This window comes from Trachinotus anak, unplaced genomic scaffold (assembly GCF_046630095.1).
Source record: "Trachinotus anak isolate AG129_WGS33_773 ecotype Australia unplaced genomic scaffold, CSIRO_AGI_Tana_v1 ptg000031l, whole genome shotgun sequence".
Classification (NCBI taxonomy): Eukaryota; Metazoa; Chordata; class Actinopteri; order Carangiformes; family Carangidae; genus Trachinotus; species Trachinotus anak.
The window spans coordinates 6,212,454-6,236,149 of record NW_027273882.1 but is presented as its reverse complement, the minus strand read 5'-3'; the positions used below and the strand labels follow the sequence as shown (position 1 = coordinate 6,236,149).

General features: G+C 41.5%; 1 protein-coding gene across 3 annotated transcripts in view; it reads right to left on the bottom strand.

Annotated features, from left to right (window-relative positions):
- The window catches only part of vta1 (vesicle (multivesicular body) trafficking 1), a 60,152-nt gene that overhangs the window by 25,216 nt on the left and 11,240 nt on the right, over positions 1–23,696 (bottom strand). For all 3 annotated transcript variants that reach the window (XM_071467537.1, XM_071467538.1, XM_071467539.1), the window contains exons 2-5: positions 20,951–21,045; positions 14,549–14,676; positions 6,716–6,791; positions 2,592–2,706 (exon numbers count right to left, since the gene is read on the bottom strand). In XM_071467537.1, the coding sequence (XP_071323638.1) occupies positions 2,592–2,706; positions 6,716–6,791; positions 14,549–14,676; positions 20,951–21,045 (414 nt within the window). The remainder of the gene's footprint in view (positions 1–2,591; positions 2,707–6,715; positions 6,792–14,548; positions 14,677–20,950; positions 21,046–23,696) is intronic.

The following is a 23,696-nucleotide window of genomic DNA, read 5'->3' as shown; positions in this document are numbered from 1 at the left end:
CATGAATGCAAGATTCAATAAAGAATTTGCTGGTTTTGGTATTTTAAAAAAGTGGGGCTGGATTCAAAATGGAACCGGTCATTAGAACCCGTCTCTACCTATACTGTCTGTGCACCACAAGGATAGACTGACCACAAACCGGAATCATGGACAACAACAACAACAACAACAACAACAACAACAACAACAACAACAATCAGTCAAAAATGATCATGACAGAAAGGAATGCTTTCTGCTCTCTCTGTCACATGCAGACAAAAAAACAAAACAAACATCTGGGCTGCTGATGTGTCTGCAAGAAAAGACAGAAAGACAAACACACACACACACACACGCGCTCCAAGATATGAGTGTTGAAATGCTGATAAAATTCTGATGCAGCCAAAAAAATTAGAAAAAAAAAAAGAAACATCGAGGAGGTCACACATATGTGCTGGGTGGATGATATCAGCTGTGTGCTGGCAGTGCTATCCATCAGTGGGGATATGCTATCATGATGTCATCACTGACACAGAGACCCCAGTGCACGCTGGGACAGAGGGAGAGAGGAGTGTATGTCAGCGAATACGGGGTGTTAAAGTGTGTGAGCGACGCGAGAGGGAAGGGGGAAAGAGGCCGTACCTACATGTAGCTATGATGTGTGTGTGTGTTTACAGTACATGCATGTGCAGCTGAGCGTTTCTCAAGGTGATGTCATGGTGGAGCAGGGCGATGTTTGGGTCAAACACACCCACATGTATGTGGAGTGAGTGGGCGTGGATGAGCAGATGGCCTTCATTTTAGCGAGGAATTCATCAACATCAGTTCACTGACATGAAAAATACGTTTAGAGTTTCCCCACAGGGAAGTGTAACGTGTGTAAGCCCATAGGTGTTCATGTCAAAATCAATTCCAGTTTGGTCTTGTGTCTTCCCGAGAGACCTTTGACGCAACTTCTCGCTCTCAAAGTGCAATCTGAAAATGAGTCCAGATGCTGTCCAGTCCCATGCAGCCCAGTAGAAACTCTACTTGGATCTGAAATCTCTAGAGTCTGTGGAATTATCTGAATAAATATATAATTCGCCGAACAGACTGCTGCGCTGTCTTTCAAAGTCTTCAGTACTGAGCTGAAGTCTCTTTTGCACATGTAAACAATGAGCGGTAACATCTTGTCCTGGGAAATCCATCATAGTTGTAATCGAGGGAGTTTTCCTGATCTTTTTCACCTTCAATAAAACTGTACAGTTTATTATCAGAATTTGTGAACACTTACTTAGACCAAGACGAACTCTAAAACTACAGAGACATTTCCGGCCGTACGCAAAAGTATTAGCATTTGATAACCAACCCTATTCAATAAAGTAAGATATAGCTTGCAAAAGGTACCATGGAAATGTATTTAAAACCTACAATACATATGAAATAAATAGGAATTTTTATTCAATTCATGAGGTAAGAATATGCGAAAAATGTCAGGATGTAAAATTGAGACCATTCTCTGGTTTTGTTTTTTAATGGTGCATTTACACACACAGACACAGACACAGACACAGACACACACAGACACACAGACACACACAGAATAACCAAAAAAAAGATGGAAAAGGTCAGTTGAGAGGTGTTGGTGGTTTCAGAGACAAAGAAATGAAAAACACAGCTGAGATTTCAGTGGACCTACGATTTAACCTAAAGGAGACATCAAACTGAATTACCACCTGCCATAAGACAAATGCCGGTAAGATTTAAGGATGATCTCTAAATTAGACCAATCATAGAGCCACTTGAAAACTGCCATTTGGAGGTCCTAATCTATTGCAAATCTCCTGTTGGCTCGAGAAATGGTGAATTTAAGGAAGAACCTACCCCTGTGGTATCCAAACAAAAAGGTTAGTTTCCCGTTGTGCTTTTTCCCACTGCATGCTTCTCACAACGGAATGAACTTTGAAGGCTTAAATGGCCATGTTGTTGTCGGAATAATTCAGTCAATCTCCTCAGGATCTAGTAGTGTTTTCCCATGCTTTCTTTCTCCTAAAGGTTATGTTTTATGGTGTAAGCCTGGCAGCAGAGGCCAGAGTTTTTCAGTCTGACAAAGGTCAGAGACTCAGAGTTGATCTGAGCAGGATATGAGGGGAACAGAGAATAATAGAATAAATATCAGGACAATCTCATGCTCATGAACACACATGGAGGCAGCACAGCCTTAGCGCATTTGGATACACATACAAAGCATGACTTCTTATTCAGACTCAAATGACTTACATTGCCTCTGACACACAAGCACAAACTTACTTCGAATGTAAAAACACATTACATTACATGATTAATCCACCCTCTGCACACTTTTAATCTCCCAAAGTCTCCAGTTTCTACCACAGGGCTTTCCTGCAACAGTCCAAGAACTGATAAGGCACACAATACAGAGCCAAGCTTCACACGCACATACTCACACATGCTCTTACACCAACACATAAGACAAAACAATGTCAACAAAGGAAGTGTTCTTTAAAGAGCAAGCTCAGGAGAGAAAGTGGAGGAGTGTTTTGTAACTGGTAGCACAGTGATGTGTGTGTTCATGTATGTACGTCTTTCAGTGCCATATCAGTGTGTCCCACCTGCTTCCCCATCCTCGTCCATGGCAATGGGCCCGGCCTGAGGAGTCTCCCCGTTCTTCAGACAGTTGTGGATGTAGGTGGCCTTCCAGCGGGCGTACTTTCTGTGCTGGATGTTCTGATGGAGGTTGAATAATGGGTGGAGAGACATAAAAGAGGGATATTAGTTGTGTTGAGAGGAAGTTTGCAGAGAGTACAGGAATTAAAATGTAGGTGATGGGATTACATGTAGGTCTGTAGGTAATTTGGTAACAGGTTGTGATGGTTAAGCAGGTGTGTATGAGCAGGAAGTAGAAATTACGGTGGTCATGGTTAAGGGTAAACACAGGGGGTAAATACAGAGGGTAAGGGGCAGTTGGTGGTCCTGGTGCTGTGCTGGGGGTCTTGGGAGTCTGAGGGTTTCTGGTTGATATGGAGTAGGAATTATTTCGAAGAATGGACAAGATAAGAATAAGTAAAAAGGCATTAGTTCATTGGAGTCAGCCAGTTATTACTTGATGTGGACAATAAGTGCAGAGTAATCAATAAAAGCAGGGTTGGATAGATTTTAGATAGAGGTGAAGAAGGAAATCATGAAGGTTTACGTACAGTAACATTAGGGATTTGCATTGCATTGAATTGCATCATCTCTACAGTGCCCTAAAGGTGAGGAAGTCATTCTGGGCCAGGGTTTAAAGGCAAGGTCTTATTTGTTGAAGATGAGGTAAATGTTAGGGCCAGGATTTGAAAATTTGATGGGTATCATTCATTGGAGACATGACGAGAGATATTGTTACTTTAGGAGAGGGTTGAAAAGAGTGGGTGTCAGTTTTGGAGTATCACGCATGGGGTGGGTGGTTGGGTTCAGGAGGTATTTGTTGGGGTCATTAACAGTGAAGAAATCCTTGTGGGCCATATTGAAAATAGTATTAGGGTGTTGGAAGCATAAATAGTGGGGTAAGTTTTAGAAGCAAAGTTTGAAAAAGGTAGGCATTATTTATTTAGTACTTTAACAGAGGATAAAGCATTATGGGTAGAACGGAATAATTAGTTGTTGAGGATTGGGTGATTCTCTGTTGAGGATTGGGGTGATTCTTAGTGGTTGAAAAAGGTCAGTATTAGTGTTTGGACCATTGAAAGTGGTGTAATTATTTGGGGCAGTTATTGAAAAGGCCAGTGCCACTTTTGAAAACATTAAGCAAAACCATTTTGGGCAGAGATTAAAGGATAATTTAAGCTGTTGGACGATTAAAAGACATATCAGTCTTCAGGGCAAGGATGCTGGGACATTAAAGGCTGGGTAATTGTTATGGGGGTTGAAAAGGTAAGGTGTTTGGGTGTAAATAGCAGAATAAGTAAGAAGTGATGTGTGAAGAGGCCAGTATGGGCAAGGATTAATGGATAGAAGTGTGCAGTGAGTTCAGATAGGAGCGGGTTAATTGGGTTGAGGGTGGTTAAGGATACACAAGAGTGGGTTGAGGAGGCAGGATGTTTGAAAGGAGACAAGAGCTGAGGAGGCAAAGAGAGGCGAGGGAAGCAGATTTCCAATGACTCGAAGCTGATAAGAAAGAATGGAGAAATTCCTGCTTCTACCAGATAAGTGCAAGGTTTTCAGCAGGAGCTCAGAAACAATGACATACTGGAGCACTGAGGTCTGATCTGAGGTAGGGTTATGTTTTTTCAGCCTCAGTCATACAGAAAGAGTGGCTAAAGGAAGTCATTTCTAATCAGTGACACAGCACTCCCATGATATTATACCACAGCATTAGAAGCCAGCGATTTTAAAACCACCATTTTAAAATTTCAGGGGAAAATGTGACTCAGTGTGAAGCTGTTCAATGAAAAATCACATAGGACCTGAACAGTGGATGGTAGATTTTTTAAGTCCAGAATTTACACTATTTTCGATTTAGAAGAAAATGGAAAAACAAATCTGCTGGACACCAATTAAATAGAACAGAAAGTGTTAAGGTTAGAAGAATCCTGACAGTATAGATACTCCAAGTAATATAATACAATACAAAAAAATTTAACCTAAAAGTAGGCATCCCACCGAGTAGCCTGTTGGCTCAAGCTCATCCCTGTCCTTGATGGTCTATACTATACTATAGCCTGAGGTCTCTAGTATTTCTTGCTTGTGCTTTTTGGGGTGTTTTTCCTTGTCTGATTCAAGGGACAGAGGGTGTGGTATGCTGTACAGTTTGTAAAGCCCTATGAGGGAAATTTGTGATTTTTGATGCTGGGCTATTGGATATTAACTTGACTGTGTCACCTACTGTAATGTCTTGTTACCCCCATGTTAACACCAATTACGTGAAGACTTTAAGGTGGATTTTAAGATCCTGCTAAACACCTTGGTGAGTTATATTTCTGAAATGATGATTCTCTACATGCCAGACAGCAGCCTTAGATTGAGGTCCGAGAGTTTGAAGGTCCAGACTGTGAAGCTACAATGTGTTTAGACATGCAGATGAATGGCATCCTCTTGCATCTCCAGTGTTTTAGTCCATATGTCTGAATGGAGAATAGAAGTCGACCTGCCTTTGTCATCAAGACTTCAGATGTTTTAAACAACCTCTCTGAAGAGACAGGGCTACCAAGATCTGTCTTCTTTGCATACATGCTTAAAATTCATTGTCAGGAGCGTGTTTCTCCTGCTTTTTGTTGCTGCTTGCTAACGATTGTTGCTCAACAGTTGAGAGTTGCCAGACTGTGAAAGGTTACAGTTTACAGAAATAAAATATAATGCATTTGCAAAATCATATCTGACCTATGAGGAGAGTAATGATAATATGACGATTAATAGGATATTAACCCCTATAAGGAAATCCCGTCATCTTCCTCCTCTCCACAGTAAAGTCAGAGGTTAGCTAGAGGTTAGGGATTCAGTTTCTTGCTCAGAGACGCTACAGTCCATCGAATTCAGGCCAACATGGGGGTTTGAACCTGGTTTCTACTCCTCTCTGCGCTCCACAGTGCAGTCCAGAGGGAAGGAGTAGGGTTCCTGAGAGAATAAGGGGTCCTGATGGATGACAGTGTTACATAACTCACCTGCTCACTGACTCCACTCAGCTCAGGTGGTAAGCTGCTGAAAACCTCTTTTTACTGCCTGAAACTCAATCACTCCTGACTGTCAGTCTCCAGAGCACTCACCACCGGCCACTCTGAGGACTCATTGTCTGATGGCAGACACAGCGTGTGTGTGTGTGTGTATGTGTCTCCATCAAGCCTCAATCAATGCAACATGTAACTGTATGGACACAAGTGTCTTGTTGATGTTTTCATGGCTTCTGGGAGACTTGGACACAATGTCGAGAAAGACCTGCTGTGTGCCACACTCTCATACGGAGATGGATACTCAGATTATCAAAGGATAAATAAGCGTTATGGCCAATGATGGAGTGAATGTATGAATGTTTAATCTGTCTCATTCTATTTTAGTTTATTACCCCTGCCAAGGAGTTGCGTTTTCACCCGTGTCTGTTTGTCAGCAGGATTACACAAAAAGTACTGAGCCGATTTGCGCTAAAGGTGGAGGGATAGTTCACAGGCCTGGGAAGAACCCAGTAGATTTTGGGCGAGATTTAGATCATTTACAAAGAATTTGAATTTTTCTTCTATGAAGTCTGGTTTACGTCCTTTAACACTGGCCTTGGCAGAGGTCTGTGCTCTGCAAATGGCCTTTAGGCTTTCATCTTGTATTTTACTTTACTCCCTTAAAATCCTATTCATGTTTTTTTTTTTTTTTTTTATATTCATGCTTGCCTGCTGCCATTCCACATGTTGTTATTGTTAACTGTCCCTTCTTCTCTTCCAGTTCAATATCAGACTAGAACACTTGTAAGCTTGTTATATTGCCCTCGTCAGTCCTGGAAGAATCACATCTCCAGTATCTACGACAGCTACGGTACCTTCAGTACTGAGGAAAACAAGGACTGTCAGAATTTTGACATCGGCTCAACACTGAAGTATCAGTTCTCTTCACATCCTTTGTTCAAAAGTACAGATGCATAATCATAATCAGTTCTTTTGAATAGGATAGATGTATTAGGTTTGGTCTCTGCAGGGACTTTTTTGATCATTTTAATTTGAGTTTTCAGTCAGTTTACAGAGATAAGTTGTGATTCATGACAGGATCTTTATCTTACCTCGTCTGACAGCTCTCCAAACACAGACAACACATCCAACAGTAGACTGGCTGTGTAGAAAGACTTGATCATGTTCCTGAGGGAAGAAAATAGGAGGACGGATAGAAGAGGATAGAAGAGGCAAGACAGAGGAGAGAGAAGGAAAACAAAGTGATGTTTAGTTAAGTTTTTTTTTTTTTTGTTGCTAACATCCAAAGTACTTGCATTTTCCTTAGACTTTAAAGTTTACCAAAAGGTAAAAAATACTGAACAACCCAAAATCTAAGCTACAATACAAAACGAAAGTCCTTTCCTATGAAGCACAAAGCTCAGCTCTGCATGTATAATGGACAATAAAACCAAAAAACGAATTTTATTTCCAATTTCTTACAAGTCACAGTCTGTCCTCCACTGGTAGACAGCAGAGATGTCCTGTTTCTACAGCTGATAGAACCTGACCTCAACCACACACACTGAATATGTGTGTGTGTGTGTGTGTGTGTGTGTGTGTGTGTGTGTGTTGGCAGAAAGTAGTTTTATCCCATTCCGGGCACACACACCATTTGGCTCACTAGCGACAGTGGCTGGTGGTTATGAATATTCATACGTCGTAATTATAAACAAATTGAACAGATAATAACCTGCAAGCAAAAACACTTCTTTCAAGCAGCTGTGGAAAGATTTTTTTTTACAAAGACTCATGACCTTGACAATAGTGATTAAAAACATATGGTCAAAAGTGCTTACATCATTTTTTAATCAGTGAAATGTATTATATTTTCTAGAAATTCAATTTAGAAACTATTTATAAAATAACTAACCAGAGTTCATTTGTAAAAAGTTGAATTTAAAGGTACCATATTTAACACTTTTCCTGTGTTTTATTTGAAGTGTTGATATCAATAAGAAGATGTTTAAGAGTCACAAACCATCTCTCAGGCTTCTCTCTGGACAACAATAGCAACAGTTTGATGAACCAATCAGAAGAGAGGCTCTGAGTCGTTCTTCTGATTGGCTGATGTTTGCCGTTTGCTGAGTAATCAAAAATAAAATCAAAATCAAAATCAAAAAAATAAATAAAAAAATAAATAAAAAAAAGCCTAAAAGCCTGAATACAGGCTGTGTGCATTTCTCTGTGGACTGAGGCTTTGATACTTTCACAGTATTAATATAGAACCTAGACCTGCTTTATAATCAAGAAACACATGGAAATCTACCTTTATACTATATGAGACCTTTAAATGAGAAAATAAAAGTGCTTGCCTTAAAGTGATGCAACCTGTCAGTTATTATTGCAGTGAAGCTGTATGTTAAGTGAAAGCATCTAAATTTATCGTGATGCATGGTAAACTAGCAAGTAAGCTAGTGACAGTGTGACTGGGCAGTTGCTTTACTGTCTCGTGATCTTCACGGATCTGCCAGTGCCGTCAAACAGCTGACTGAGCTGTCGAGTTTCCAACGCTACGAGGAGTTTTCGGTTGTTGGATTTAATGCTCTTGTTTGCATGAGATCAAAGTGCTGGTACAGCCCAGATGTGACAGATGACATGAGCACTGTTGACTACACCCCGCGACTTCAGGCTGCAGCATGATGTGCAAGCAAAATGATCTCATTAGACACAGTGTGTTCAAATGAACATGGTTGTCAACATATTCTCCTGTAGGAGCGGAGATTATACAAATTATATTATATGTTCTATCACAACTTCAGGTTAGGGTTAGTAACCTAACAAATGGCAATGAAACATCTACATGGTTGAGTAAGAACATCTGGCAACCTCTGCATTAGGTGATACTGTATGTAAAGTGGATTTAATAACCAAAGAAGATGGTTTTCTGTTAATTTTATTGATCACTGCAACACAACCATAAAGACCGGGAAGACAGGGATGCAGAGCAGATACTGGAAAAGAATGGAAAATATTAACATAACCAATTCTCATATCACGTTCAATCTCATGATTAAATCAAATACCAATTATATTGTTTTATAACCTACTTTTATCCAACAACACATCATAGCCGCATGAATAAATGTGAAGTGATTCATTAAATTAGTTTAAATATTGGAGTTACAGGCGTAAGGCTGTGGGTTTTCTGGGTTTAAAGTGGTAGCCACAGCCCAGATTTACCGGCACTCGGTTAGCGGTGATTTCCCATCATGACACGCACAGAAACACACACGCGCACACACACACTTAAGGTAAGGAAGATGAATGGGTTCCTTGTGGTGCAGTGTGTGTGCTACTGAGCAGTGGCTTCAACATGTTGGAGGAAGTTTCTTATTCCACCAGAGTTTTCCCATAAACATTCACCTCTGGGCCTCAACATGTGTGTGTGTATGTGAGATGAATGAGGACATGTGCCAATGTGTGTTTTACACAGGTATAAGTATTTATAACTCTCTCGATATATACACATACACACACCTTCATGTACATGTGTGTGCCCATACCTGTTTTTTTGACTGTATATTTGCCATGTTTGTGTGTTTCTGTATGTGTGTCCAGGGGTGACATAACACACTGCTGAGGCCTGGGTCCTGTTAGTGCAGACCACTGCTTCTCATAAAACCACAGGCTGTTTGTGGTCCCCCTTCAGAGGAATACAGATCTTACCCAATCCTGCTTAACATACCTGCTGCAAACAGAGACCCTCTGAACACTTATTTACACCGCAAACAAGTCCAGAGGACCCGTCGCCTGCATCCATTCATCCCCCACAACCTGCCACCAGCTGCTCACACTTAGTGACAGGGAGGGAAACCAACTTTCCTGTTGCGGTACCTTGTTTATCCCAAAAGAAACTTTAGTGTGTCACTTGCAGAGTTCATGAAGAGGAAACTGTCCTGAACTACAAGAATCTTAAAACATTACTCCAGTTGTCTTTAAAATTTCCATTAAACTGATCCTGTTTTTCTTATTGAAAATAGTTTTTTTGATTTTCTGTTTTCTTTTCCATTTCTCATCAATTGTGACAAACCCCTTTTCTTAATGGCTCATTAATTCTCATATTTTCCTGCTGTCAAGAGCCAAAAAAATAAAAAATAAAAAATCTGGGGCTTTGCAGGCTGAACAACACATGACATCCTGCATCTTTACACCTTCTACACCTGAGGTAGAGGAACAAGGCTTCCTTTTGGAGGATGTAATGTTTCCTTATGAAATACAAAGAAAAATTATTTCTACTAAGAGGATTTATTTCATTCCCAGATGTTTCCTGTCAGGAAAAGCTTGTATCATATTCCAGATGATAAGAGGAATGAACTGGGGAGGAAGATTTAGGAATCATGAATCATCCAGTGAGACTAATCCAGGCCCCATATAGTATAAAGGTAGATGTCCATGTGGTTTTTGATTATAAAGCAGGTCTAGGTTCTGTATTAATATTATATACTGTGAAAGTATCAAAGCCTCAGTCCACAGAGAAATGTGGACTGAGGTTTCTGTATTCAGAAACTGAGCCTTAAAACGAGCCGTCAGGACTTCTGGAACTTTGTGATGTCACAACTATACAGTTACCGCCCTCAGTCATTAGGGACGTATGTGACGTTCTCAGTAGCAGACAGTTGGGCTGCAACGGTAGGTTGTGTTGAGATAGAATCTACATTGTACACATCATGCTGTAGCCGTCCCTTTGACCTTCGCTGTTAAAAGTCCCCAATGCTCCACCTGGACCAACCCTTTTTCTGTTGTTGTTGCTGTTGTTTTAACTTTATTAACAACACAACAGTGAGCAGTCATTCTGTTGCTAAGCCAGTGAGCTACAAGACAGAAATACTGCACAATCTTTGTCAGGAAGCCCATATATATCATTGCACAGCCTTTCCAAGGACAGTAGTATTAGAGACCAGTGGCTGAAGTTTTTTTTTCTGAAATATCAGAGCATTTTAGTCTGTCCTGCTCACTTCAACACTGACTTACCATATCCATTACACATTTACCAGTTTTACTAAGCCACAGTATTGGGTCTGGCTGTGTGTTACTTAACAGTCTTCTAATGGATATCAACTCTGGAAATGTGTAAAATATGGGACCTTAAATTCTGCTTATTCAGTTACATACATGTGGTTTATGATCATCCACTCTGCTGAGAAGGTGATTGGCTGCAATCTTCCGTCCCTCCAGGACCTGTACACCTCAAGGACTCTGAGGCGTGCAGGGAAGATTGTAGCTGACTCCTCCCACCCTGGACACAAACTCTTTGTGACACTCCCCTCTGGCAGGAGGCTGCGGTCCTTCAGGACCAAAACCTCTCGCCACAAAAATAGCTTCTTCCCATCTGCTATTAGCCTTATCAACAAGGCTAGAGAGCCCCACTGTTTCTGATCAATTGCACCAATCACCAGAAAAAATTCCTTGTATGTGAAAACATACTTGGCAATAAAACTGATTCTGATTCTGATTCTGATTTATTAAAAATATGAGTGATTCAAATAATCGTTTAGCAAATCAGTGATAGATTTATTATGGTTATAAACACCTCAGTCATCAAATTAAACCTAAAACAATTTTGAAACTCCTTGTTGTTTTCTGGTCTGTTGTTAGGGCTGTTTTTACAGTCGCATTAATGGTTCAGCTCTCTTACAGTAAAGAGTGGGACTATTTGGCAACTATATCTCTCCTCACACTTCCTCTTCCCCCTCTTATCTCCTTGGCCCTCTTTCTACAATACTACTAAGTTCTGTGGAAAGGGAGGTGCAGATGAAAAAAATCATTAGCACTTGAAATGGTTACAAAAATGTGGCCTTTACAGGATTTAAACTACACCCAGTCCACAGGAGAAAACACATTCCTGTCAAAACACCCTTATCACAAATATTTGCCAAATATTACCCTGTAAGCGCGCACACACACACACATAGACACACACACACTCACAAACACTGGATCAAAAGGTTACCAAGCACACTGTCTTAGGTGGTTTTCTGACCTACATAAGCACCACCTTTCCAAAGAAATACACATTTTTAATTTCCATGGAAGGCATTTCCAGACCATGGTGATTCAACTGATTCGTCCATAACAACATGGAAACTGACCCACTAATCAACCAACACTGATACCCAAAACACAGGAACTAAATATGAAATAAAACTGCAGATTAATACAACGTAAAAGTATTTTCCAGAATAAAAACTGTGAAAAAGAAAAATCCAAACAACATAAAAACTAAGATAAGAATAAATTAAATTCACACTTTCCATCCTTTTTACAGATTTCAGAGCCGTCATGGTTATTGATTATATAATATGCAACTATGTAGTCATTTTTCAAAATTGATCTAAAACACCAAACATTTCTTAATTCCAGTCTGTGAAGATTTCCAGTCAAGATTCCCAGTCAATTCCAGCTTCTCAAATGCTGCTTTTCCTACATGATGGAGAACTGAATATGTGTGGGTTCTGGACTGTAGGTTGGACAAAACAAGACATTTGAAGACGTCCCCTTGGCATGAAATTAACTTAACTGTAAAAGGCACTTTTTATATGTTTTATAGACCAAGTGATTAATCAATTACTGGAGAAAATAATAGGGAGACTAACTTATAATGAAAATAATAACTTAAATCCATAGTTCTTGTTGCATCTCTAGCTGTAGCCTTGTTGCTTGTTGTAGCTGCCGTAGCCCTGAAGTGTAGTTACATTTTTGAGGAAGCAGGGACACAAAGTCCAGGACCAGGTTCAGGTTCAGGTCCAGAGTCCCGTCTTTGGTTTAGACAACAAAAGCTCTTTGGTTAAGTTTAGGGAAAGATGGTGGTTTTGGTGAAATGTAAATAAACAGGCTGTGAACTTTTTCCCGTATTAAATCAGACTACGATCTTCCCCACGTGGCTGATTTTTGAGGTACTGCTCTGTCTTGCCAAGAACGACTAATTCAGTTGCTAACTTGCATATGCCTTTTTGAGTGGATTTAATGTTACAAAAGTTTTGGTTGACATTTGAATGAGAATATCACACCATGTGCATTTCCACTACTTCAGCACAGAAGGAGCGGTGGGCTTGAAGAAGTTAACTGAAACTAAAAACCACTGGTGAGAATTTACACAAGCTTTCCATCAGTGTTGTTATAGTAGGTTACTGGTGCTGGTATCATCTTACATAACAGGATCAAATAATCTCTGTTGCAGTATTTATTACAGCCTCTTTCAATCTCGGTGTGAAGCCAAAGCTCCAGTGTGGATGGAAAAGTGTGGTGCAGAGATGAAATGATTGTGGTTTGAGGAGAGGGGAGGAGCAGCTGAGTCATCACCGTCGCCACACACACACACACACACACACACACACACACACACACAGAGATTCACATGCATGTAATAGAGCCAAAGGCTTTTCAATGCCTCCCAACATGACCCATATCAGCCTTTTGTGATCTGATTCACGCACCAGCAGGACAACAGCTTTTTTATCAGTGTCTTCCAAACCTGTCGACCATGACCAGTCACATGACCGTTTTCTGATCTGCCACATCTATGGTTGAGGTAGGTTTGGGTAGGTTTAACACACAGTAACCTCCCTAGGATCACAATCATAGTTAAAAGAAACCAACACTGACAGTTGGCAGGAAATGAGAAAACATCTGTCTCTATATCATGATATCTGGGCTGGCCTGTATCGAGATCTTAAATTCTGAATATCGCCCAAGCCTAGCTGTCTCCCATGTCCCAACTCTCTTTAGAGGTGTGATGTAGCATCCTCATCCTCATCACTTTAAGCATCTGAACAGCAGCAGATACAGTAGATTTTGGAACAGGGGACAGGGACACACACAAATATGTGGACATACTGACGCGCATGTTAAAATGGTGCCTCACACACAGACATGAACATGTGTGGTCACATTCACATAAAGTGAGAGGCTGCGCATGACTCACCGCCTGTTGCTAAGAGACAAATAGGTTAGAAGGATTTCAAAGTCTTCTAATGACACGCTGTGTGTGTGTGTGTGTGTGTGTGTGTGTGAGTGTGTGTGTGGATGGCTGAAAGCGATCATAATAAAATATAGCCTGATGTGACTGTCATTGGCTGTGTAATCACTTGTGTGACAGGATTAGTTGGCAGGGAGGAGACATGCAAAGTTTAAGAGCTTTCTAATTAGGAGCATGTTTAATTAACTAATGGCACAGAGAAGGAGGAGATGAGAAGGGGAGAGGAGAGGAGTAAGGAAGGAGAGAAGGAGTAAGGAAGGAGAGGAGAAGAGGAGAGAGAAGGGGGCAGAGCAGAGGAGGGAAAGGGAGGAGAGGAGTAAGGAAGGAGAGGAGAGGAGAGAAGAGGAGTAAGGAAGGAGAGGAGAAGAGAGGAGTGGAGTAAGGAAGGAGAGGAGAGGAGAAAATTGAAGAAAAATGAATGGAATGACAGGAGAAAGGAGTGAGATGGGGGAGGAAGAAAGAAAGGAAAGGAGAGAAGAGGAAGAAATAGGAATCGAGAGGAGTAGAGGACAGAGGGAAAGAAGGAAAGAAGGAAAGGAGAGAGTACAGGAGATGATGAGAGGATGGAAAAAGGGGGAGAACAGATAAGAAGAGGAAAGAAGAAAAGGGGGCAGCATAGATGAGTGGGGGAGAGGAGATTATAGGTGAGAGGAAGTAATGAGGAGACTAGATGAGAGGAAATGACAGAAGCAGGCAAGATCAGAAGAGGAGACAAGGAGAGGAAAAGAAATGAGAGGAGAGCAAGAAAGGAAACAAGGGAAGGAGGGAAGAAGTGGTCCAGAGGTGGACAGTCTTCAGACAGACACATTGAAGCTTTCTCTTTTCCTGGCTAAAGCCTTCGACACAACCACTTGATGCTGATCCACTGATACAACCACGAGATTCATTTTCAATCAACAACATGTGAAAATGAAGCCGAGTCTCTTACTTGTGGAACCGTCCCGATCGGTCCTCGTTGTCGGCATAGAGGAACATTTTTAAGGCATAGTTTTCGATGTGAGCGTTACCGACGACCTCCTGAGTGATGGAGTCGTTGTCACTCAGCTCCTTCTTCATCTGGAAAACAAAAACACACACACACACACAATTAGTCATGACGCATTCATCAGACATGCATCCACCAGTAAAGACGTCTACAAAGGATTTCTCTTAATGAGGCTGTAATTAGCTCTGACTTTTAATGTGAAAGGTAAAATGTGCCAATTACTTGAAACACAATGTTTAAGCCTTGATCAGGGTCCTGACTCACACTCACTGCTCACTCTGGAATATTGTGTCTATTCACACAGGTCTTTATGCACCGTGCTTCTTAGCAGCATCACTAATATCTGTTTAGAAATCTGACACATGGGTGTGTTGCTTCAAAGAACAGTGAAAACTTTTGGTTTAGGGTGTTATAAAAAGTAAAAACATAACTTTAATTAGAAGTTCATCTTAACACATGCTTGTTGAAAAAGAGGCGCACAATGTGGAGGCAAACCAGGCAAATGCTTGGGGCCCCCAGGGGGTAAAAAGGGAACCCTGTTGTTATTTTGCAATGACCAGTATAAATCTGCTTAAACCCCCCATAAAGACTCTATACTGTGCCCTGCTGCCTCCCCAAAACCCCCTGAGTGGGGCCCCTGATGATGTGTGCTGTAGCTAGTGTCTGCCAATTGCCTGGGCCATCTGTAAATTGTAGAGTTCGTTCGCCAATAGTCTGCATGTGGGGGTTTAACAGTTAAAGTTGCTCTCCAGACATATTTTAAACTATGTAAAAATCCCCTGCTATGATTATTGTTTTTTTAAACATGCTTTTCACACATATAAGTGAAAAAAAGAAAATTGGGGCTGGAGGCAGATCTACATTTACTTCCTCATGAGAAATCTGAATCAGGCCTTGTGCCCAGCCCACCACCGCTGCTTGTACTAGGTTGACAATGAAAGATCAGCAGGTATCAAGACCTGAGAGGAGGAAACATCAGAGAGACTCAGCCACATGTTTGACCCTCAGTCAGACCCCGACTAAGATGAGGAGTCTGTTGTGACCAAAATCAGTGACTAGCAGACATATCAGAACAGTAGCTTAGTTCTTTATTTATGGTTTTTGTTATCTTGTAACTGGCAGTGGCTGACACAGTGTTACTCTCGCTCCCTGTACTGACAAGGTTTCGGGTTTATTTTGCTCGTCCTTGCAAGTTGACAGGATTGGTTCCATAGGTTATATTACTTATGAAACCCTGGCTGTCTGAATCTGTTTTTATGAGTCATGGTGTTGACTGCTTATTTCTCCCATGTAATATCTTATATTACATAAAAAAACATCATATGGATGTTAACAGGGTTAAAACCTTAATTGGAGGGGGGGGCTCTTTAAAGTTGGGCTCATCAATATTCATCAGTATTAGGATTCATCTGAAAAGTAGATCATATGCCGAGATTGTCCAAGATACTACATCATCAGATCACCCACCCCTAGTATAAATGAAGTGAACTGACACTGAAGAGGCGTCGAAGTGAAAATAAAAATGGAAAATACCCTGTGGCTCACATCTCCCTGCACAGCACACAGTCATTTACGTCTGTAATGAATGTATGTTTTCCTGAATAAGCAAAATTAAGGCAGAGCACACAGCAGTCAAACAGCACGTAGCAGGTGTTATTGAATAATGAGCAGCAGGAATCACAGTAAGCGCTATACATCATTACTGTCTGCTGGGTTGAAATTTCATCAATCATCTGCATCACGCCAAATCCAACTCCTTGAAAGGCAGTTAAAAGACACGCAAACATGTGACTGCAGTGATGACCAGCATCACTCATTATCCCTTAATTCACAACCATCTTTGACATTTCTGTGTATTTTTGGACTATGGCTTCATTGGCGGCTGCAGCTAAATATAGAAGCATCTGACTGGTGGCTGCTGCTGATTTCCCACCCTGCACCATATGAAACTGATTTTCAAACAAGTGATTTTCCACCATCCCAATGAGAGCAAAGCCTCGGAGAGTTGAGTCGGAGATGATGGTGGAAAATAGAATTAATGAGTCCAACATGTATTGTAGGTACGAGCCAGGTCATCGGGGAAAGGCAGAGAGAGAAGGAGAGGGAGACAGAAGCTGCTGTGGTTTGAGTCCTGTAGAAATGAGTCACAACTACCGGCAACAGGTCATAAAGAAGTGGAACATAAAAAAAAATCTCGGGGTATCCCCATGTTTCAGAAGAAAAGAGAAAAGGCTTTTCATAGGATCAAATGTTTTACAGTCACACATATACAAATGTCCTGAATAAATAGTCTTCGTAGTGTCAACATTTTCTGTGTGGACAACTGGATTATGAAATTTAATAGCTTGTTTAAAGAAAAATCTGGATTTAATATATTGAGCCTTTTTATTTAAACTATCAATTTTATGTCTGTTTGAAAAATAAAAGTTCTGAAAATAAAAGATGGCAAATGCAACAACCAAAAAAGTCCACATGACAAATTCAATGTATGACCAAAGGTGTATGGATTCCCATGACTACGGCTGCACCTGAACCTGAGTCAAACCAGTTCTTGTAGCCTGCTGTCCACATGTGCTCGTGTTCTCATTTTATTTGCCTTGTCTGGTTTCATTTCTTTTGTAAAGCACTTGTAACTCTTCTAAGAAAGAGCTACATAAATAAAGTTTATTATCATGATTGTATTATTACAGCATGCCATTATCCCCACAATGGCCAGCCTTCCACATTGTGGACCCACACCCAATCTTTCAGGGTAAACACAACCAGGCCACATGGCCGTGAGCCATCAGGCGTTTCCCTTCCAGGCCTGACTCCACGAAGGGGGGCCCCGTACCCCTAATCTGGATGATGCAGTTTGTGTCTCAAATTCCAGCTCCATTTCTGGAATTACTCTTGATCTCTTTGACAAATTTGCCAGGAGTAAACTGCTGCATCTAAGAACAAAGCTTCCAGGTTCATGGGTGTACGCAAAGCCCTGATCTACGCCCCATCCCTGAGCTTTGGTCATGAGCTTCAAGTACTTGCAGAAAGACCACAGAAACAAGAGGTCAAGATAAGTTTCCCTTAAACAGTGTTTGGGCTCACCCTTAAAGAGAGGGTGAGAAACTCAGAGCGGCAGGAAGAGCTCGGAGTGAACCACTGCTCCTTCATGTTCAGGAGACCCTGAACAACGTGGACTGAAAATTTACACACAACTGTGATTGGCTGGATAGGTCTGAAAATGTGCACCATTACCCATATTTAATCATATCTCACCCCTCTCTATGACAGCAGGCTTTTCAAGCATGGTCCTTCAGCTACAACAGCTGTAAAACACCTAATTTCAGATGTGGTCGATAACATGTCACACGAAGCACTTCTCTGGTCCTTGTTGGGCTTTTTGAGCTTGTTGAGCTTGTTGAGCTGAGCCAGATCCAGAAAGGTGGAGGAAAGTGGACAGATGGAAGCACTCAGTCACCAGGACAGACTGAGTCACCAGCTCGGGCCGATGATTTGAATATTTTACCAACAAGGTTAGACTAAATATTAGAAACACCTCTAAGTATAATGCAGTACAATTCAAACTGCACCAGAAACTGCACCAGTTCAGTTCAAACTATCTCAGACTTTAAGATGCAGATGCCTCAATACATGAGCAGAGTCCTTTAATAACCTAATAACTACTGACAATGGAAGTGTAACCTCTAAATATAATAAACAGTCAAACACATGTACTTCAGAGTGCACCGACAGAACAACATGAAGCTAATAGCAACATTAGTGTGTATACACACACACACACACACACACACACACACACACACACATCAAAGCAGCGGATGCCAGTCGTGCTGGGAGAGTGAGGGTCTGACAGTAATGAAGATCCCTGGAGCCTCTATAAAACCTGGCTCAAGGGGGTAGCTGTGTGTGTGTGTGATTGTGTGCGTTTGCATGTTTTCATCCCTGTCCACTGTGTCCTTTAATTGGCTCTAAGCAATCACTAAAGTGAGTCCAGCAACACTGTGGAACTTCCCACCTCTTCACCCTGACCCCCCCCCTCACCCCATGACTCCTCCCCTCCATAAAGACCACGGCCTGATCTCATTCACCTCCTCTCTCCACTCTTCTTAACTCCTCTCCTCACTATGTGACCTATTTGTTAAACACCTGACCACATGGAGGAGAAGCATTTTCTGGAACAGTATCTCTAGATGCTGGTGCTCAGAAGTCACTCAGCAAGTACAAACAAACGACATCCTTTCATATGTCAGTCTGTTAGTCTTGATAAAAACGCTCATTTGTTTGACCCCCAGCGGTGGCTCTGAGTCCGTCCACCTCCTCTCGTCTCATCTCACTTCCTCCCTCCTTGCCCCCTTCTCGTCATTACAACCCTATGAAATCTAATTAGTGCAGCCCCTGCTGACAATCCAGAGAGCAGCCTACTCAGAGTGAGTACCAGCCTCCACCCAGCTTTAACCAGACAATATGAATATGTACCTGTGAGGTTGGAGAGGCAATGGAAAGAAATGGAAGCTCATGTCATTGCATTCAGTGTCTTTTGCACTGGATATGGTCATCATGTTTCCATCCATTCATCCATCCATCCATCCATACATCTATCCATCGTCCTCTGCTTATCTGGGGTTGATGCGCAGTGGCGGCGGGGTAAGCAGGGTATTCCAGATGTTCCTCTCTACAGCAACGCTTCCATGTTCCTACCGGGATCCTCAGGTGTTCCCAGGCCACATGGGATACGTTATCCCCCCAGCCAATTCTGGGGCTACCTTGGGGTCTCCTCCCAGTTGGATGTGTTCAGAGATCCTCCAAAGGAAGGTGCCTAGGAGGCATCCTAATCAAAAGCCTGAACCACCTCTACTGGCTCCTTTCCACATCATGTGACACTGGCAGCTGGTTCTTCAATTTAGAAACAATAGTTTAATCAAATCTCTGTAAAATACACTTTACTATATAATAAAAATTGACATACTGTGTCACCTTCCAGACAGCTAAATGTCCGTTTTTTTCTGTTCTTCCTGTGGAGAATAACAACTTACACAGCTGCTACTCAGTCTGAATCGCACAGATTTGATTTAGTTCAGTGACCAGAGCTGAAAAGAGGGAGATACAGGCTGGTGGTAAAAGTGAAAAACAGAAGAGCAGGGAGGTAAAATACCGTGCAGCAGAATGTTTATGTTCATTTTATCTAAAAGTGTTTGCCTGGTAACAAGCCATCATTTGAAGGCTGTGTTGCATGAAATAAGGTTCTTATTTGAAGTCCTCTTCCTGCTCTATTATACAGCCAACCTCTAGGGGGCGCTCTGCACACTTTTAAAAACACTCATCCCGCTGGCAGGTGCTAGTAACTGTGGTGTAGTTAACATCTCTGAGGGAGGAAACCTCAAACCTCGGGGAAGACCCACTGCGACCAGCCCAGCCACTGATGAACAACAGGCAAATGTCAAGCCTTTTAGTGTGTGTGCTTGTGTCACAGAGGAGCCCGGCATTAGAGCTCTGTAGTGTGTTTTGTAAGAAAAGAGCCATTCATCCATGTGGTGCTCTGGTAAAGGTGACATTACAGGCAGCCAGCAGCTCCGCCTGCATGTAACGACTGTGCTCCAGCAGCGTTTTCCATATCAAACAGCCGCACCTCTGGACACTGATGGATGCTGATAACAGCAGGAATAAGGCTGTCAGCTGAACACCATCATTCTTCAGGAAGCTTTTGTGTGTGAATGAATATAAAATAAGATTCTTACCAATCCTTCAGTCAGATCCTTTCCACATGTCTCCTCATGATTTTTTTTTTTTTTTTTTTTTTTTTTTTTACTTCTTTCACAGTGTTAGACAGTGTATTCTTAAATCTACCAACATCTCAACAGGACACTATGAGGTGATTTTCTGGTCCGACCTTCTTTGAAATATCGTGTGAACGAAACAGAAACTTCAGCATGCAACAATTTACATAAGGGGAGAGTGATTTTCTCAGTGCCTCTGCAGGCGAGTGATATCGAGTCAGCAGCTGATTTCGCTTGGCGTGCTGCTGGCTGGTGTATCTTCTGTGAGAGATGGTTTCATCGCTGCCTTAAGAGATCTCTGGTTGCATCAGGTCACTTCAGGCAATGTTGGATATCAATGAGCTAGACAGATACTTGGAAATATTGGATTTACAGGATTTTTGCAGCACCCTGATGAACCAGTCCCATCTGGTTTAAAATGACTTATTACGATGTTGTGTCAGTACCACAAAAAATACATAGACTGAGACAGAGCAGTTTCCCCCCCACACCCACCCCCATCCTGCCACTATGGGATCCCACACAGGAAGAAGCAGGACTGAAGTAGCTCAGTCAAGTAGGAGTAACTTACCATCTCCAGCTGGTCCATGAGTTTGACCAGGAACTTTCGGCACTCTGGTGTTTTACTGTCCAGTTTCATGCCTGTCTGCATAGCATAGAGCCGACCTGCGGATGGGGGAGAGGGGACGAGGACAGATGAAAGGGGATGGGGATTAGACGTCTTTTTACTGCTCAGTGAAGTCCAGCCCTCCACAACCTTGTTCAAATGTCTGGCCGAGTCATGTGGAAGACTCAGCACACAAAAGTCCCGATGAATCTTTCACAACCAAAGCTGCAGAGCGGCTCCTCGACGAGCTGCAGCACATCAAAACACCAAACACACACCACGACAGGAGGAAGGTCCAAAAAGATCTCCACCTGAGCCAGGGACAGGCCTCGTCCTTTCGAGAGGATCCTCTGTCAGAACTTCAACTTCCATAATCCCTTGCCTGTCAATTAGTTCTGTGGACAGATTCTTCTCTTCGCTTGATTTAACACCTTAAAACCTCCAGACACACGAGCGGAGCAGCAGAAAGCCTGTGGAGACACCTGACTGACTGTTTTTCTTATTCACTGACTGTTTGTCTTATCCAGTGACTGACTGTCTTATTCACTGAATGTTTGTCCTATTCACTGATTGACTGTTTGTCTTATCCACTGACTGACTGACTGTATTATTTACAGACTGACTGGTCTGGAATGAGTTGAGCTGCAATTTAGGAGATAAACAGTTTACAAATGACTGATTACTGCAGGTTAAACCCACTCACATGTTCATGCTTGTTATGCAGATGAAATCCTGTCCAAGACTTTTTATCTATCACACCTTTTCTGAAAGCTCTCTTGACAAGTTTGAGTTTTACCAAAGACCTGCACGGTGAAACCAATGAGAATAGATAGATGAATGTCAACAACAAGATTATTCTATCAATATACACACACATACTCAGCTTCATCCACTATAAATTGTTGATGGTTCCTTGTGGTGGAATAAAAAAGTTTCACTAGTTTTAAATCAGCCTGTCAGGCAGGTACAGTCAATACGCGTTTGCTGTCTTAACTCTCCGTCAGACACACACACACACACACACACACTTTGGAGTTTGTCTGGCAGTACATTTTTCTAAGAAAGATATGTTTGTCGTGTGTGTGTGTGTGTGTGTGTGTGTGTGTGTGTGTGTGTGTGTGTGTGTGTGTGTGTGTGTGTGTTGTACACTGAGCAGGCAGAAAGCTCGTTGTGCAGCTAAGCCAAGTCAGCACTCCATCAAACTGAACAAGAGAAACTGCCTGAGAAGTTTCCTCTTCTGTCAGAGAGGATGCTGGGAGATTATCAGTTGACACAGAGACAGATTACATTACCTCCACAGATTACTTGTTACGGCAGAAGCAACAGCGCTGTGTACGACGAGCCAAAGCACGCTGCTCGGCAACAGCAGACACAGGTTAAAGCCTTTCTGCTTTGACAATATCGCAATATTTCCCCCTATATGCAAGACTTTTTATGATGTTGACATTTATTTTGCAGTTTGCCTGCTGCAACATAACAAATAATTAAATATTAGAAATAATATACACTAGAAAATCCTAAACTTGAATGATTATATTGATTATATCGTATATCGTGATATTTTCCACTGTATAAAATATTTTTCAAAATATTGAAAAAAAATGCACAACCAATAAATAAAATTTTTTAAAAAACCACCTGAATGATAAAACTTGCATTTTATGTGTTATGTTTTTTTATCATACAATTATGTATCACATATGCGTATATACAGTATAATATTGTATACTGTAATTACAATATTTGGGCTGACCTGTATCGAGCCATCATATTTTGGATATCCCCCCTATAATCTCCCAAATGTACTTGCCAGAACAGAAAAGAGCTCCAATAACATTGGTATTGACACAAAAATGTAACATTAACCTTTAAGGAAAAAGAACAGAGGATACCAGATATTTAAGCAGTGAGGTGATTGTTCAGAGCAGAGGTCAGTACCTTCTGCAGTCCAGAGCAAGACCCAGACACCATCCAGCCAGACCCACACCTATAAATTATTGAGAATAATTAAAATTTTATGGAGCATTTCCATTTTAACCTGCGCAGCTCCTTTAGGTTTTAGAGCACTGGTCATGTGATGCAACTCAGCCAATCATTGCGACTTGAATCAGTACGTGAGCTACACACAGGAGACGAGAGCTCCACGAGAGGTAACACTCAGAGAGGTTAGTGAGGAAAGTGGGATAGAGGAGGGAAAGATGGAGAAAAGGAGGTGTTAAAGCTGCTCAGTGATGTGTTGAGATGTTTATTATAAAAATGAAAGACTGATAAGAAGAAAAAGGGAAACTCAAGCAACTCTTTTTATTTCATGTTTCTAAAATCAAGTGCTGTCTATTGTAAAAAAAAAAAAAAAAAAAAAAAAAAAGCAAATTTTTCAAAAACTCTGTTGTTATGGATTTATACTGTCCTTGTTGAACTTGAAATGAGAAAGGAAAATATTACTATTATTATGATTATTATAATAAGAAAAGTTATTTATTAAGTAGAATCCTCCCCAGGTTTGTCTGTGGTGGACTCCTGTTTCCTGGCGACTACATCTGTGTTTTGCTGTACTCCACACTGAGCATGGTAAGCCCCCTGTTTCCACCTCATGTTTAGGGTTTGAGTCACAGCACAGTGTCACTGTCCTGCACAGCATCAGCTTAACAATGTCCCATTTCACAGGGCAGAACGGTGGGGAGTCGCCGCCAAGCCACCATGGCCTGCACCA